At 44.0% G+C, this 16,439-nt stretch overlaps 1 protein-coding gene across 1 annotated transcript; it reads left to right on the top strand.

Moving 5' to 3' along the window:
- Positions 1–12,993: 12,993 nt before the first annotated feature.
- LOC310853452 (uncharacterized protein) lies at positions 12,994–15,792 on the top strand. The gene is made up of 8 exons (XM_083757788.1): positions 12,994–13,131; positions 13,568–13,636; positions 14,021–14,089; positions 14,185–14,304; positions 14,454–14,522; positions 14,675–14,722; positions 14,838–14,909; positions 15,181–15,792. The coding sequence occupies exons 1-8, from the start codon at positions 13,038–13,040 to the stop codon at positions 15,246–15,248; spliced, it is 609 nt and encodes a 202-aa protein (XP_083613914.1). The 5' UTR covers positions 12,994–13,037; the 3' UTR covers positions 15,249–15,792.
- The last annotated feature ends 647 nt before the right edge of the window (positions 15,793–16,439 follow it).

Genomic DNA, 16,439 nt, shown 5'->3' with positions numbered 1-16,439 from the left:
GCCTTTCAGATGAACCCATAATGCAATCCTTCCCGTCGAATTTGGCCCCTCTGATTCACTTTGAAGCCCCTAAACCTATAGACTGGAGTTGACTGATAAATGGTCCTCTCCGTGTCGTCATGGACAGAAACTATGCTCTCCATCTGTCTCTGGAAAAAATACATTACGAAGACCAAGTTTCACAGAGTGGCAGAAGATGGACCGGGTGACGGCGATGATGAAAATATGTGATGAGTCAACAGTCATGGAGAATGAGAGAATGATGGACAGCAGTGTTGGTAGCCGATAGCAGTGGTTCTCAAACATTGTTGGCTCCGGGCACCCCTGTAAATAACTGTTGCATCCACGGCACCCCTGAATTACATTTACTCTACAGTGCCTTACATTTATATCAAATATGTATATAGTAAGTACAGTGCAACTCAGGTATGTTTCACAAAGTTTAGAGAGTCTTAGTGGTTAAACTGAAATGATAGATAAATTCCTAATATTAAAGTATTCTGAGGCACCCCCACTTTGAGAAAACCTGGCCTATAGGCTTCAGGCTATATACCTTTTCGATCAACCAGAACATGGTATATTTACAGTATGCAATGTTTATGATACAGTTGATGAGGATCGAAATAAACAATCTAATCTATAGGCTACTACTTAAAGGACAACTTGAATTTTTTTCAACCAAGGTTCATGTTTTAGGTTGTTATTAGAGAAAGTAAAAGATGAGTGTTCAATTTTTTTTCATTTGCTGCTTTCTTTAGTTTTAGGGATTTTTGCTGTTTTTGACAGGGGGGCGGGGCATTCGAGTGTGGGGCTAAATATGTATTTCTTCTTTACATAATATTATGGCGATTTCTTTTTTATTATTTACTATAGTCCTAATAGACCTCAGGAAATTACATCTGGCCACAGAAGATCACAGGATCTACTGAATGTGAAGGTAGCCTACTGGGGGGAAGCCATAATGTGTGTCATAGGCTCAATATGCCAGTTTGACACATTCAGTAGATCTTGTGATCTTTTGTGGCCAGATGTAATTTATTGGGGTCTAGTAGGACTATAGTAAATAATACAAAAATAAATCGCTATAAAAAATATATATATTTAGCCCCATGCTCGAATGCCCCCGCCCCCCTGTCAAATACAGCTAAAATCCCTAAAACAAAAGAAAGCAGCAAATGAAAAAAAATTAACACTCATCTTTTACTTTCTCTAATAACAACCTAAAACATGAACCTTGGTTGAAAAAAACTAAAGTTGTCCTTTAACCCCAGTCCTCGTGTCAAAAGTTACAGTATTTACTCCCGGTCAAATATTACTCAATGGTAAATGGTTTATTTATATAGCGCCTTTAGGAGTTCAGTGTCTTGCTCAAGGACACTAACTTTGAGGGAGCCTGGTTTCGAACTGGCATCCAGCCACTCTACCCCTGCTCAGACAAATATATACATAATGTACTGGAGTACTTGCTTGTACCGCGAGCACGCACGCACACTACATCCCCCCCCCCCCCCCTCTCTCTCTCTCGCTCTCTAAAAAAAGACAACAAAACAGCACTATTCCTTCCCTCAGTGCTTCTCCCTGTCTCAGGCAGAGAGATAATAGCACAGCAATTTGGGTTTCTTCTCCACAAAAGAAAAGAGTGAAGATGCTGCATAATGGCAGGCGAGCAATTGTATCTGCAAAGACTTCCATTGTCATCACAGTTTTGTTCGCCCGCATTGTGGGACTCGTGTCAGTCAAAAGGAAGCTAAATCACTCCTCGCGCCTGTCCCTCCCGAGCTTTTCTAGGAAGCAGCAGGCTGCGAGGATGAATTATTGGTCCATGTTCCAACTTAATCAATAATTACACACTTTATTATTATTATTTATTATTACACCTCCATCCCCAAAATGCAGCCAATTGGCAATCAAATTGCACCCAGAGAAAGGCCAATCGTTCCGACCAATAGGAAATTGCAGGGTCTTATCGCGGTGCTGGGCTGTGATCAGGGGGGGGCAGTCAGCCAGATATTTCGTGAAGCCTCATTTGAAATCGGTAGTTCATATAATGGCCTGTTGTGGCGCTGGACTGGACCCAAAAAACCCCATAGCTCCATAGAGGCCCATGTATTTTGGCCCAACTTCACCTAGACTGTATTACCTTAATAAACATGGTCATGAATACTTTCTGCTTCCACTAGTCACTAGTTTAAAGTCTCATTTCTAATGTCATAATATTCTTTTTGGAAAATGATGGTCCCATTTATAAAAGAAATGACCATAAAGTCGCGTATGTTCTGAGGGGCGTGGCTACCGTTACAGTCTATGATCGGGATCCCCCACCCACTCGAGTCAAAATAAAAACCAACGGAGAAGAAGGGGGGAAGTCCCGCCTCGTTGGCGGGACTGGCGACTTACAGTGCATTAGAATGCAAGGGATTTCAGGCTTCATTTTACGTTCATGTTAGACCCGGGGAACGCTTTGTCCATATTTTTTACAGTCTATGGCTGTGATACATGATGAGCGCTCTGCGCGCACACACACACACACACACACACACACACACACACACACACACACACACACACACACACACACACACACACACACACACACACACACACACACACACACACACACACACACACACACACACACACACACACACACACACACACACACAGTTGGAGGCCGAAGGGTTCAACAACTGATTAAGAGATGAAATGAGATATGGTAAGATAAGATATCGTTGTTGTCCGACAGAAACGTATCTCCGTGTTCTAACCTTTTGTGTTTCTTCGTAAATTAACGCCCTATACTTGGTCATAACACAGCGTCACACAAAGCCAAAGGCATCTGAAGCCCGACACACACCGTCTGCGGCGCGACGCGTTGCCGCGCGGCGCCGCCTGGAAAATAGAACTGGGTTCTATCGGCGCGCCAGGCGACGCGACGCGGCGGACGGAGCCGGTGTGCGATAGGTTCATTGAAAATCGCGCGGCGGACGCAGCCGGTGTGTGGTGGGCTTAAAGTATAGCAGATCCACAAGCTTGACGCGTTTTGAGCTTGTAGAGCTGCTACTTTTAATGCTTTCGAATTTGAATCCTGAAGCATTGGACATATGAGGTTTCCACCCGACAGAGACAGAGACAGATATACATAGTCTGCCGTCAACATGAAGCAAAGACATGAAAGGTAGGCTATGCCACTGAAACAACAAGCCTTATAAATAGCAAATAAATAACAGGACGTCCTGTTATTTATTTGCCTTGCTCATCAAATAAACTATTTAATTTTTCACCAAAAGACGGAGTGCCTTGGATTCCCTTATTTTCTTTTCAAGTCTTCAATGTACACCTTGACAAGCAGTACAACTTGGAGGAAGGATAACTTTTGTCTATATGGTTTTACCTGTATCACCAAGAGCACCCATCTAAGAGCCACTAACAGATCCCTGCAGCGCTTCCATTCCTATTTCTAAACAAGCCTTACTAATGTCAACACCAAGTTACACTAACATTAACGTAACTCTTTAGCAATTAAAAATAAACAACAAAGAAACTTTGACAAAACCTCTGCTATTGTTGACCATTATGCAAACTGCCTCCATCTTGCCAGCAAGGTGGTAACTAGGTGCAATTTCCCATTGACAGCCTATCCATCCAAACAGATTGTATTAAACAACGTCAAACTCACCAACATTGCAGCTGCACGAAATGTTTAAATTATCCTCTATCTGCAAAGTTTTTGTTTTCATAAAAATCTAGATCTAGTGTTGGAGTTTGGAAGTGCTTGACAGGAGGTATAGAATAGATCATAACATGTCTATGGTGGATGTTTATGAAACAAACAAACACTGCAGATAAAGAAGATAATTCGAGCTTTCTGTACAGCTGCAATGTTGATGAGTTTGATGTTGTTTAATACAATCAAACATATTTTCTGTTTGGATGAATGACTTCTGCCGTCTTCAAACCTCGCTATACCTCATTTCATCCATAATTCCCCGGGAGCTTTTCTCCAAAGGTGAGCAGAGGGTGTGTGTGTGTGTGTGTGTGTGTGTGTGTGTGTGTGTGTGTGTGTGTGTGTGTGTGTGTGTGTGTGTGTGTGTGTGTGTGTGTGACGTGCATGATGATAATAACAGCACACGGAAAAAATAAAATCTGCTCGTGTGTAAATGAGAAACAACCATGGGGGTGAGAAAGATAAGATGTATACGACGGCATGAATGAAAAGACACAGATGCATAAACAGCTACAAATATGCATTATTATGAAGCTGCTATACATCGTTGCTCTGGGCTCCCATGGTGGGTGGGGGGGCGCTTCTAACCAATCAAACGTAGCCCTGGGGTAAGTGGTTTGTTGATGTAGCGTATAGCGCTGTAATCTCAACCAATCCTCTTGTGTGACTGCTGGGGCTTTGTGATGAGGAGCAAGATGTGTGTGTGTGTGTGTGTGTGTGTGTGTGTGTGTGTGTGTGTGTGTGTGTGTGTGTGTGTGTGTGTGTGTGTGGAGGGGGGGGGGGGGGGTACACAACTGGCCATATAGCCTGTGGCCATGGCTAAGCAGTATAAACCACACCAAACTCCTTTTCCTGTGGTTCAAAGTTCACCTGTACAAATTGCAATTGTTCCATTTATATCTTTGTGCCAAAGGACACCCATGACTTTTCCCTTTTCTACATGACTTATATACATGCTTTGGCAGCCGGTGCAGTATATAGGAGGTGCACATTACGTGGCCTCTTTTTTAATGTTTTTTTTGTGTTTTAATAAAACGCTGCATGGGAGAGAGAGAGAGAGAGAGAGAGAGAAAGAGAGAACACACCGTCTTCATGTCTTGTTGGTGCAACCACTCCAAGGAACAGCAATGTCCGTCCTAACCTATGTGACTATGTCCTAACCTATGACTATGTGACTATGTTTAGAGTACCAGTAGTGGCAAAAGTGGCACTGCCAAAGACATCAAGAGCTGCCAGCTATAGCAAATTGGTGCTGTGGGAACCACACAGGCATCGGACTTACTCAAGAAATGAGCACAAACCAGCTCAGTGACCTTTTGGTTAGAGTGTCGCCCTGAGACTGGGAGGTCGGGGTTCAATCCCTGGCTGGGTCATACCAAAGACTATAAAAATGGGACCCAGTGCCTCCCTGCTTGACACTCAGCATCAAGGGTTGGATTGTGGGTAAGTCCCTGCGACATACTAGCGTCATGTCCAGGGGGTGTACTTGTACATCAAGCTGCCTCACACTACAGAAACAGGAGTTGGCTCCTGCCCTATGGGCCTCATGGCTCGGCAAGGCTACTTTACTTTAGAGACATGGCAACACTGCTCTCTGGGACACCCCCCGGTCGTTTGACATTCCCACAGACAGAATCATAATAATAATAATAATATGTGGACTGAATAGATACTGTCCCAATATGTTGCTCTGCCCTGATTATATAAAACAAGTGTGGACTGTCAAAGCCAGCTGCACAAACTCCAATAAAGAAAAGATAAAAGGACCGCTTGTTATTATTCACTACTAGCGGTGTTGTGTTCTATTAAGATGCAAGGTCAGGTGGTTTCTCTTCCCTGTTTGTTTGCGTGTGCGTGCGTGCGTTTGTATTATTTACTATACTTGTGAGGACCAAATGTTCCCATAAGTATAGTAGAATATAAGGAAATACACATTGCGAGGACCAGCATTTTCCTATAGGTACTCGCAAGACAAAATGGTTTCTATGTGGTTGAACAAAGTTTTGTAGAGATTGGTTGGTTTAGAGATAGGTATGCTTTGATTATGATTTACATTGAGTAGTGCACTGGTGTTGTCGAACTTGATCCCACCAACCGTGTAAATGTCCGATATTCATAAAATGTTGACGTCCTCACAAGTGCAGTAATACAAAAATGTGTGTGTGTGTGTGTGTGTGTGTGTGTGTGTGTGTGTGTGTGTGTGTGTGTGTGTGTGTGTGTGTGTGTGTGTGTGTGTGTGTGTGTGTGTGTGTGTGTGTGTGTGTGTGTGTGTGTGCATGTGTGCGTGCGTGCATGTGTGCGTATGTGCCTGCATGTGTACTTAAAAGCCAGCCCCACCGGAGTGCCAATTACAACAATGCAGTTTATCCTGTTAGGAGTGTGAAGGATGAAAGTTTTCAGCTCTGCCAAGTTAAATGTTTCTGTTGTGGTCTGCTCCGCTGGGAGGTGTTACTGCTAAAGCACCTGTGTGTCTGACAGCTCTCACACCAAAACAGACGTCTGAGCTAATATTTGGTGATAACCCACTCGATCATTGATCCATTGTGACTGTGTATGGAATAACATTTGGCTGTAACAAAACAAGACCAGGAAAAATAACGTTGCTGTCGGGGTAGAAACCTCTTATCTACATTATGTTTTAACATAACCTGCATGGAATGATATAGGGCACTGTGAGAACACGGTAACCGTTTTTCTGCATAGTGCCGATAGTTGAATAGGTCAATAGACAGTATTGTATACCAATCCTAGGTGCTGTACTTTCCTTCTGCCAACCTTGGGAGAGCCCTGAACTGAGCTCATGCTTCCTTCAATGCATGGGGAGTGAGCAGGCCGCTTCTTATCACCTGACAGGGGAGTGTGTCCACGGTAGGGCGTAGCGTGTGGAAGGAGTTATAACGTGTTATTCCAACTAGTTCCTTTCCCCTCCATCAGGTGCCCCGGCTGGCCAGTGGGAGGCAGTATAGCGACCGGGATTACTGCATGTTTTTGTGAGGTTACCTATACCCTGTTATTCTGTATTGACAGTGCTATTCCTTACTCTGTATAACTCTTAACTGCTGTGCCGCCTCTGGGCGACTGAAATCCCCCCCATAGATATCTATCTATCTATCTATCTAGTATCTATCTATCTATCTATCTATCTATCTATCTATCTATCCATTTTAACTTTTTTTGTAAATTAACACTACATCGTCACAGCATCAAAAGTAGCAGACCCAGGCCACAAACTCAAGACGTGGCGACCATGACGCGAAGCGATGCATTTTTTATTTTTTGGAATACTGGAAAGTTTTAGAGAGATGAGGCTTTAAGTTTCCACACTAGAGAGAAGACGATAATATAAAGCTGCGTGTGGCTAAAGGATTTTGAGAGCGTACCGGGAAATGCGGTATTAACGGCTCAAATATTATACTTTAATATGCAGATCTCCTGTGACTTGACAATAATAAAACATATTCTTGGATTGGATTGCTTTTAAAAGAGATTAAGTTGCAATGAATGAGAATTAAATTGCTAAGCATAACAATACTTACATAACTGCATTAGTATGCTATATGTATTAATAATACATCTATTGCATTAACTATTTGTTTATGTATTATGCTTCATCCCAAACTGAGGGGGGCTGACTTGGGGGGCTGCATGCATGGGACCCCCAACTACATATTGTATACAACTGAGTCGCAGATTAAACCTTTTCATAGATAGCTTCAAAGACTTGTAAAGCAAACTGAGGTAGAGGGGGGGGGGGTACGAGATCAAGGAACAAGAAAGAACATTAAAGAAGCTCGTCACTCACACACACACACACACACACACACACTTAGGGTCTCTCTTAGCTAATTTACAAATGGCACAGCCGTAGGGGTCTCTCTCTTAATGAAGTTGTGTTCAACAACAGCAGGTTCAGGAGTCGGGACCGCCCGCTGCTCAACCTGATCACACCCATTCTCTACCTCCTTATCAAGTTCACCTGCGTCCCTAGTCTCACAGCCAATCACGTAACATTCCCGACAGTATATAAATAAATACACCTCATATCTCATCTCTTACCCGTTTGATACTAGCTTTGCGCTGTCAAAATTCCCGCCCTCCTCCCCAACTAACCCCCTTCCTCCTCAGCCTTGCTCCACTAACACTACTTTCTCTCTCCTTCTCCTAGGAGCCCAGAGCGGCAGCGTCGAGGCGACTGACCGCTCCCAGGGAGAGCACGGCGGGTCGTCCTCATCAATACGCCTACATCTCACTTGTGCAATAAATACTCCTAAACTTGAGCAGTCGGTGTGGTCTCTTACTATAGTGAATCTTATTTACAATACAAGGGCTTTCCAGATATTTACAAGCTTGTTTACAAACGGCACAACCGTAGGGGTCTCTCTTATCTTATTTACAGGCTGTACAACCGTACGACCAAGGGGGCCTTTTTCCACAAGAAGAATTACAGTACATATACTGTAGTAGGCCTACCTGAGATAATATAAGCACCATCATTGTGTAGCGTTGTGTTGGATTGATGTTAATGTGTACTCTCAGACATTTACCCACTTTGAACCCTCAATATTTAGTAAACCTCACCTTTCACTCTGTACTTGCTCTGCTCTTGTTTCCCCTCTCCACCAAACCTTAAATAGCCAATCTACAAACCGAGCTTGTAGGTCTGCTATTGTTGGCTAAAATTCTCCTCAGATTAGGGATGCTATAGGGTACAAGTGGTTATAGGTTAATGTAAAGAGAAAAGATCCTATCACACAATCCGACTGCCCCCCGTCCCCCTCTGAGCACTGCCCCCCGCCCTGCATGGTTTCACGTCAGAGCAGTTCAGACATCAAATCTATAACAATCCTCATGTCTGACAAGAGGAGAAAAGGGGGCTTAATGTTGCCAAATGCTGCACAAACCAATCAGTTCTGGCTGATCTGCTGGATTATAATCAAACACAGGCGAGGCAGGGAGCCTGGCCATTAACCTGCAGGGATTAACAGAGGCCCAGAGCCATGTTCCCAAAGGCAGAGGACTGAGAAGAGGTTCATGAAACGATTTCTTCAGTGTTTTATTTCACGATTTTCTTTCACGATACTAGGTTCATGAAACAATTTCTTCAGTGTTTTATTTCACGATTTTCTTTCTTTCACGATACTAGGTTCATGAAACAATTTCTTCAGTGTTTTCTTTCACGATTCTTTCTTTCAAGATTTTCTTTCACAATACTACGTTCATGAAACGATTTCTTCAGTGTTTTCTTTCACGATTTTCTTTATTTCACGATTACTTTCACCAGCAGATGACTGGTGCTTTATCTGATGTTTCAGCTACAAGCAATAGAAAGTATCACCACAATTTTAAAGGTGTTTCAAAGGCATTATTTGTTACATGGGCATGAAACCCTATAGGCTGATTTTGTAGTTTGTTGTCCACTTCCGGATGCAAATTACAGCATGGTATGGTACATCCGGTGGCAGTGGCTATGGGGTAGAGTGACCGGATGGGAACCGCAATAAGTTTCCCAGTTCGATCCTGGGCTCCCCCAAACTTGTATATGCTATCATCACTCCATTAATTCACTATACCATCCCATTGTGTATGTAGCTCAGAGAGGGATTGTAGAGGTTTGTACATCCTCACATCCGGGTGTTCAGCTAGTTAGATCTTGGAGGTGCAATAACTGCCAAACTGAACTTCGGCAAAGCACTGCCGAAGTGCTTATGATGTCATTTTGTTGTTTATTGACCAACCAAAGCCAGACATAGTTCTTGTTTGGTTGGAGTATGTTGCAGGCTTCAGACTCTGTTGACACATTTACAAATGCATGTCACATTTACAAATGCATTTTGGCTATCAAATGTTGGCTTGAATTGCCAAACTTGCATGTCTGGCTAGTTCTGGTAAATCCCATACACCCAGCGTGACAGTGGGGCTTAGTAAGTGGGATACTCCTCCCATAGAGCCTGGAGGGATAATTGTGCTTGTGATTACACGTTCTCTTTAAATTACTGTACATGTCTGATCGATTTGAAAAATATTCAAGAATTACGAGTCAAACTAAATGGAATGCCTCAACTCCTACAACTGCAAGTTCAAATATGATTCAATCCTCACTATAAACTAATACAAGAACACCGCATAACACCAATCCTCACTATGTGTACAGGCCACCGAGTAACACCAATCCTCACTATGTGTACAGGCCACAGAGTAACACCAATCCTCACTATCTATTATAATATTAGAGAACTTGTACCCAACACATTGCAAGAAACCCAAAGCCACAACAGCTACGTCGCTATTGCAACACCCACAACACCATCTTACACACTACACCCACACACACTCACACGGCAGTGACGTCACACACTTACCTTCGCAGTGTTGCAACGCTATCTCCTCCTATCGCGCTGAACGCCAAAACTCGACACCACCCGCCAAACACTGGCACTGGCACTGCCACCAATGTTGGTAATGACCTGAAAATGAACCATTTCTTTTATTTCAATTGACTCTTCTTATTGGCCATTTCATTAGAATTATGCCAGCTTTATGCTTCCATACCAGTAAACCTACACACTGGTGTGTGTGTGTGTGTGTGTGTGTGTGTGTGTGTGTGTGTGTGTGTGTGTGTGTGTGTGTGTGTGTGTGTGTGTGTAGTACTACACAATTCTGTATTTACAGTGTCAATGCTGAAAATAACAGCTGCTAATGCCATTATTAATATCATTATAACTATAGAAATAAGGCCCCGCCATGTCTCATGTAAAACAACTATTGGCAATCAATTCTGTATTTATGTTGTCAATGCTGAAAATAAGGGCTGCTAACAATTCAGCTGTTGCCAAAAATGCCATTATTAGCCTAATACCATAATAACTACAATAACAATTCTGAATTGATGTCATCAATGCAGAAAACACTTCCTTCAAACACTGCAGCTACCTACAACACCATGCCGAAGAAACGCAGATCATCCCTTGGATACCGAACGCCAAACGCCACCCGAATACGCTTGCTCACAGCTGCGCCACAACACCACGCACAAGGTACATGTGCTCTAACAACCTTACACAAACACACACACTGAACAATACATGTGTGCGTCTGTGCATACTGTACACACGTACTCCTTCACTGTGTGTGTACCACCATTTACAAACATCGCACCACAAGTAACCAACTTACTCTTTATGTCCCCGCCCCCTGACTTCACCACACAGACAACTGCAGTGATGGCGCCCACAACACAATGACAAACACACCCTCCTTGCACACGCCCCCCACCAAAAGTTAATACTTCTTTATTTTTACCACTCCACTACATTACATCCCTCTCTCTCACATCACATCCCTCACTCTCACATCACATTACGCTAACACCTTTCTATTTACTGTGTGGTGGCAGGGACACATCACCATGCCATAGCAACACAAGTTAGTATGTTGACAACTGCTGATGATTATTGTCTCACTTCACATCAGAACGCCATAATGACGCCACTACACCACAACTGGTCCACACCCCTACTTTGCACCTGCATGACACCAGAGGTAATGCATTCACATATGTTGCACTCAAATTTACCCTTAATGCATTGTGTCCACTACACTCACATACTGTGCAAAAAAACAACTTACTCTTCATGTCCCCACCCCCTGACTTCACCACACAGACAACTGCAGTGATGGCGCCCACAACACAATGACAAACACACCCTCCTTGCACACGCCCCCCACCGAAAGTTAATACTTCTTTCTTTTTACCACTCCACTACATTACATCCCTCTCACATCACATCCCTCACTCTCACATCACATTACGCTGACACCTTTCTATTTACTGTGTGGTGGCAGGGACACATCACACAGCACCATGTCATAGCAGCACAAGTTAGTATGTTGACGACTGCTGATGATTATTGTCTCACTTCACAGAACGCCATGATGACGCCACTACACCACAACTGGCCCACACCCCTACTTTGCACCTGCATGACACCAGAGGTAATGCATTCACATAATATGTTCGGCAAAGCACTGCCGAAGTGCTTATGATGTCATTTTGTTGTTTATTGACCAACCAAAGCCAGACATAGTTCTTGTTTGGTTGGAGTATGTTGCAGGCTTCAGACTCTGTTGACACATTTACAAATGCATGTCACATTTACAAATGCATTTTGGCTATCAAATGTTGGCTTGAATTGCCAAACTTGCATGTCTGGCTAGTTCTGGTAAATCCCATACACCCAGCGTGACAGTGGGGCTTAGTAAGTGGGATACTCCTCCCATAGAGCCTGGAGGGATAATTGTGCTTGTGATTACACGTTCTCTTTAAATTACTGTACATGTCTGATCGATTTGAAAAATATTCAAGAATTACGAGTCAAACTAAATGGAATGCCTCAACTCCTACAACTGCAAGTTCAAATATGATTCAATCCTCACTATAAACTAATACAAGAACACCGCATAACACCAATCCTCACTATGTGTACAGGCCACCGAGTAACACCAATCCTCACTATGTGTACAGGCCACAGAGTAACACCAATCCTCACTATCTATTATAATATTAGAGAACTTGTACCCAACACATTGCAAGAAACCCAAAGCCACAACAGCTACGTCGCTATTGCAACACCCACAACACCATCTTACACACTACACCCACACACACTCACACGGCAGTGACGTCACACACTTACCTTCGCAGTGTTGCAACGCTATCTCCTCCTATCGTGCTGAACGCCAAAACTCGACACCACCCGCCAAACACTGGCACTGGCACTGCCACCAATGTTGGTAATGACCTGAAAATGAACCATTTCTTTTATTTCAATTGACTCTTCTTATTGGCCATTTCATTAGAATTATGCCAGCTTTATGCTTCCATACCAGTAAACCTACACACTGGTGTGTGTGTGTGTGTGTGTGTGTGTGTGTGTGTGTGTGTGTGTGTGTGTGTGTGTGTGTGTGTGTGTGTGTGTGTGTGTGTGTGTGTGTGTGTGTGTGTGTGTGTGTGTGTGTGAGTACTACACAATTCTGTATTTACAGTGTCAATGCTGAAAATAACAGCTGCTAATGCCATTATTAATATCATTATAACTATAGAAATAAGGCCCCGCCATGTCTCATGTAAAACAACTATTGGCAATCAATTCTGTATTTATGTTGTCAATGCTGAAAATAAGGGCTGCTAACAATTCAGCTGTTGCCAAAAATGCCATTATTAGCCTAATACCATAATAACTACAATAACAATTCTGAATTGATGTCATCAATGCAGAAAACACTTCCTTCAAACACTGCAGCTACCTACAACACCATGCCGAAGAAACGCAGATCATCCCTTGGATACCGAACGCCAAACGCCACCCGAATACGCTTGCTCACAGCTGCGCCACAACACCACGCACAAGGTACATGTGCTCTAACAACCTTACACAAACACACACACTGAACAATACATGTGTGCGTCTGTGCATACTGTACACACGTACTCCTTCACTGTGTGTGTACCACCATTTACAAACATCGCACCACAAGTAACCAACTTACTCTTTATGTCCCCGCCCCCTGACTTCACCACACAGACAACTGCAGTGATGGCGCCCACAACACAATGACAAACACACCCTCCTTGCACACGCCCCCCACCAAAAGTTAATACTTCTTTCTTTTTACCACTCCACTACATTACATCCCTCTCTCTCACATCACATCCCTCACTCTCACATCACATTACGCTAACACCTTTCTATTTACTGTGTGGTGGCAGGGACACATCACCATGCCATAGCAACACAAGTTAGTATGTTGACAACTGCTGATGATTATTGTCTCACTTCACATCAGAACGCCATGATGACGCCACTACACCACAACTGGTCCACACCCCTACTTTGCACCTGCATGACACCAGAGGTAATGCATTCACATATGTTGCACTCAAATTTACCCTTAATGCATTGTGTCCACTACACTCACATACTGTGCAAAAAAACAACTTACTCTTCATGTCCCCGCCCCCTGACTTCACCACACAGACAACTGCAGTGATGGCGCCCACAACACAATGACAAACACACCCTCCTTGCACACGCCCCCCACCGAAAGTTAATACTTCTTTCTTTTTACCACTCCACTACATTACATCCCTCTCACATCACATCCCTCACTCTCACATCACATTACGCTGACACCTTTCTATTTACTGTGTGGTGGCAGGGACACCTCACACAGCACCATGTCATAGCAGCACAAGTTAGTATGTTGACGACTGCTGATGATTATTGTCTCACTTCACAGAACGCCATGATGACGCCACTACACCACAACTGGTCCACACCCCTACTTTGCACCTGCATGACACCAGAGGTAATGCATTCACATAATATGTTGCACTCAAATTTACCCTTAATGCATTGTGTCCACAACACTCACATACTGTGCAAAACAACAATCGCCAACAGCTACACGCAAACAAATGCATCAAGCAGCTGAACTACTACATGGACCCTCCCTCGCCACTCACACGCCAACAGCCCCAACACAACGCTTGGTTCCAGCAGCTGCAGCACAAGAAGTATCAGGTACACTTGCTCAAAACTACACTTTGCTATACACTGCCGTTTCTTTCTCCACAGATACTGCAGTATCTTCATCATATAACCTACATTAATTGGGTACACACCCTGTGCTCAACATGACTCATACTATATCTCTATACATCACTTCACAGCTCAACACCAGGGCAGCACTCCTCCACAAATGGCCACAACACCTTCATTGGACGTGGCTGAGGCCAGAGGTACTGACTTCTGTTATTCATATAACCTTACTGCTTGGTACCGAGCATCCTGACACACTATATAGAGACATCTATCTACATATCTCTGCATAACATATCGATAACATTTTGTACTCTGTGTCCACACACACACTACTGACGTCCATACCCAGCTCAGCGCAGGCGGGAGCAAACACGTGACAGACTGAGACGGACCAGAGGTAAGGCCTCAGATATGTTGCCCTCTGCCTCAATGCATTACGCATATGTGTGTATGTTATACCTACATGTACTGAAGATAGTATAGTAACATACACTCCCATCTTCATTTCTCAGCTCAGCATAAGCTGGACAAGCAACAGCAGCGCATGGCAACAACACAGCCAATGGCCACAGCAGAAACCACAAGTAACCAACGCACTACACTCACATCTACACTTTCACCTCAATAAATCTAATACAAAGTTCTATCACATTGTCCCACTACACAACACATACACACAGTTCAATTTAATGCCTCCACACATTTCCATTGCCTGCCTCAACAAAAACATCACATTCACTTACTGACCACATTCTACTTATTGCATGACTCATGAACTGAACTACTGACCACATTCTACTTATTGCATGACTCATGAACTGAACTTCACACCATACTTTCCATCTACCTTCACAGGCAGTTCCCATCAGCCACCAAGACCAAAATTGCAACTTGCACTGCACAGATTCTCAGCGGCCAACTAACTATCAACCAACTCTCCGACACACCACAGAGTATTGGCCAGCTCAACTGCGTGTGTGACCACAGTGGCGCATTCACATTAAAAAAGGAGACCTCCAGTATCTGCTGCTTGAATGGAAAGGTTCACCTACCAGCCTTCCCTAGGCCCCCACAGGCCATCAATGATCTGTGGTTTGACGATAACCCTCAGGCAAAACTGTTTTGGAAACACAGCCGTGTCATCAACAACGCTGTCTGCCTCTCCAGTATTGCTGTCAAAGAGAAAACATTCACACGCTTCACTCCCACTATCATTTTCCAAGGCAAGGTAATCCAGCGCATCGGGCCACTCCAACCAGAACCTGGTGCTGGTGCTGTCTTTGCCCAACTTATGTCCTCGACCCAAGTCTGGAAATCACCACCAGATTTGCAAACATGACTCTCCCCGCCAGAACATCCACTGCTGACAAGGAAACAATGGCAAAGCTGCTACACACTGTGCAGCAAGTTATTCACCTGCACAATATATTTGTCCAAGATTTCAAGCAAATCCTTGAAACCCCAGAAGAACAACTACAGCGAGGCACTATTGTCATAAGTGCCAGGCCACAGGGAGGACATTCCGGTGTTTACAATGCCCCCTCCAATCTCCAAGAACTTCGCCTTGTCACCAACGAACATGCACATGATCTGGTCATCAACTTACGTGGTGGAGGTCTGAAAATCATATCAGACCGCCATCCCAAAGCCATGCCCCTCCACTTCACCCTCCTCTTCATTGATGGGACATCTGGCTGGCACTGTGCTCTCAAGCATGTGGACGATGAAAAAAGGCTCACAGCCCGAGGGACTTGACTACACTCTGAGAGACCTGATGAACAAGCCAGACTGTCCATTTGGTGGGAAAATCCTCATCTTGGCCAGCGACTTCCGCCAGTGTCTTCCAGTGGTTCAAGGGGCTAATCCTGCCCAAATCGTCAACAGCTGCCTCAATAACTCAGGCCTCTGGCAACACTTCCAAGTCTCCAGCCTCACAGAGAACATGCGGGTCAGGGCCAGTGAAAACCAACACCTGAAGGACTTTGACCAATGGACTCTCAGCATTGGTGATGGTACAGCCAACGATGAAAACAACTTCATCCCCATCCCAGATGACATGTATTTCCACATTCAAAGCAACACAGAGAATGACCACACAGCAGAGGAGTGCTCCA

Source organism: Protomyctophum parallelum, assembly GCF_964188405.1.
Source record: "Protomyctophum parallelum genome assembly, chromosome: 22".
NCBI lineage: Eukaryota > Metazoa > Chordata > Actinopteri > Myctophiformes > Myctophidae > Protomyctophum > Protomyctophum parallelum.
The sequence above is the reverse complement of the archived record's forward strand: the minus strand, read 5'-3'. Positions and strand labels throughout refer to the sequence as shown.

Excerpts from the sequence above, each read along its gene's own strand:
- LOC310853452 (XM_083757788.1), top strand. The coding sequence starts at position 13,038 with ATGCCGAAGAAACGCAGATCATCCCTTGGATACCGAACGCCAAACGCC. Across the intron at positions 14,305-14,453 it reads TGCAGCACAAGAAGTATCAG|CTCAACACCAGGGCAGCACT; the intron begins GTACACTTGCTC and ends ATCACTTCACAG. Across the intron at positions 14,723-14,837 it reads CAGACTGAGACGGACCAGAG|CTCAGCATAAGCTGGACAAG; the intron begins GTAAGGCCTCAG and ends TTCATTTCTCAG.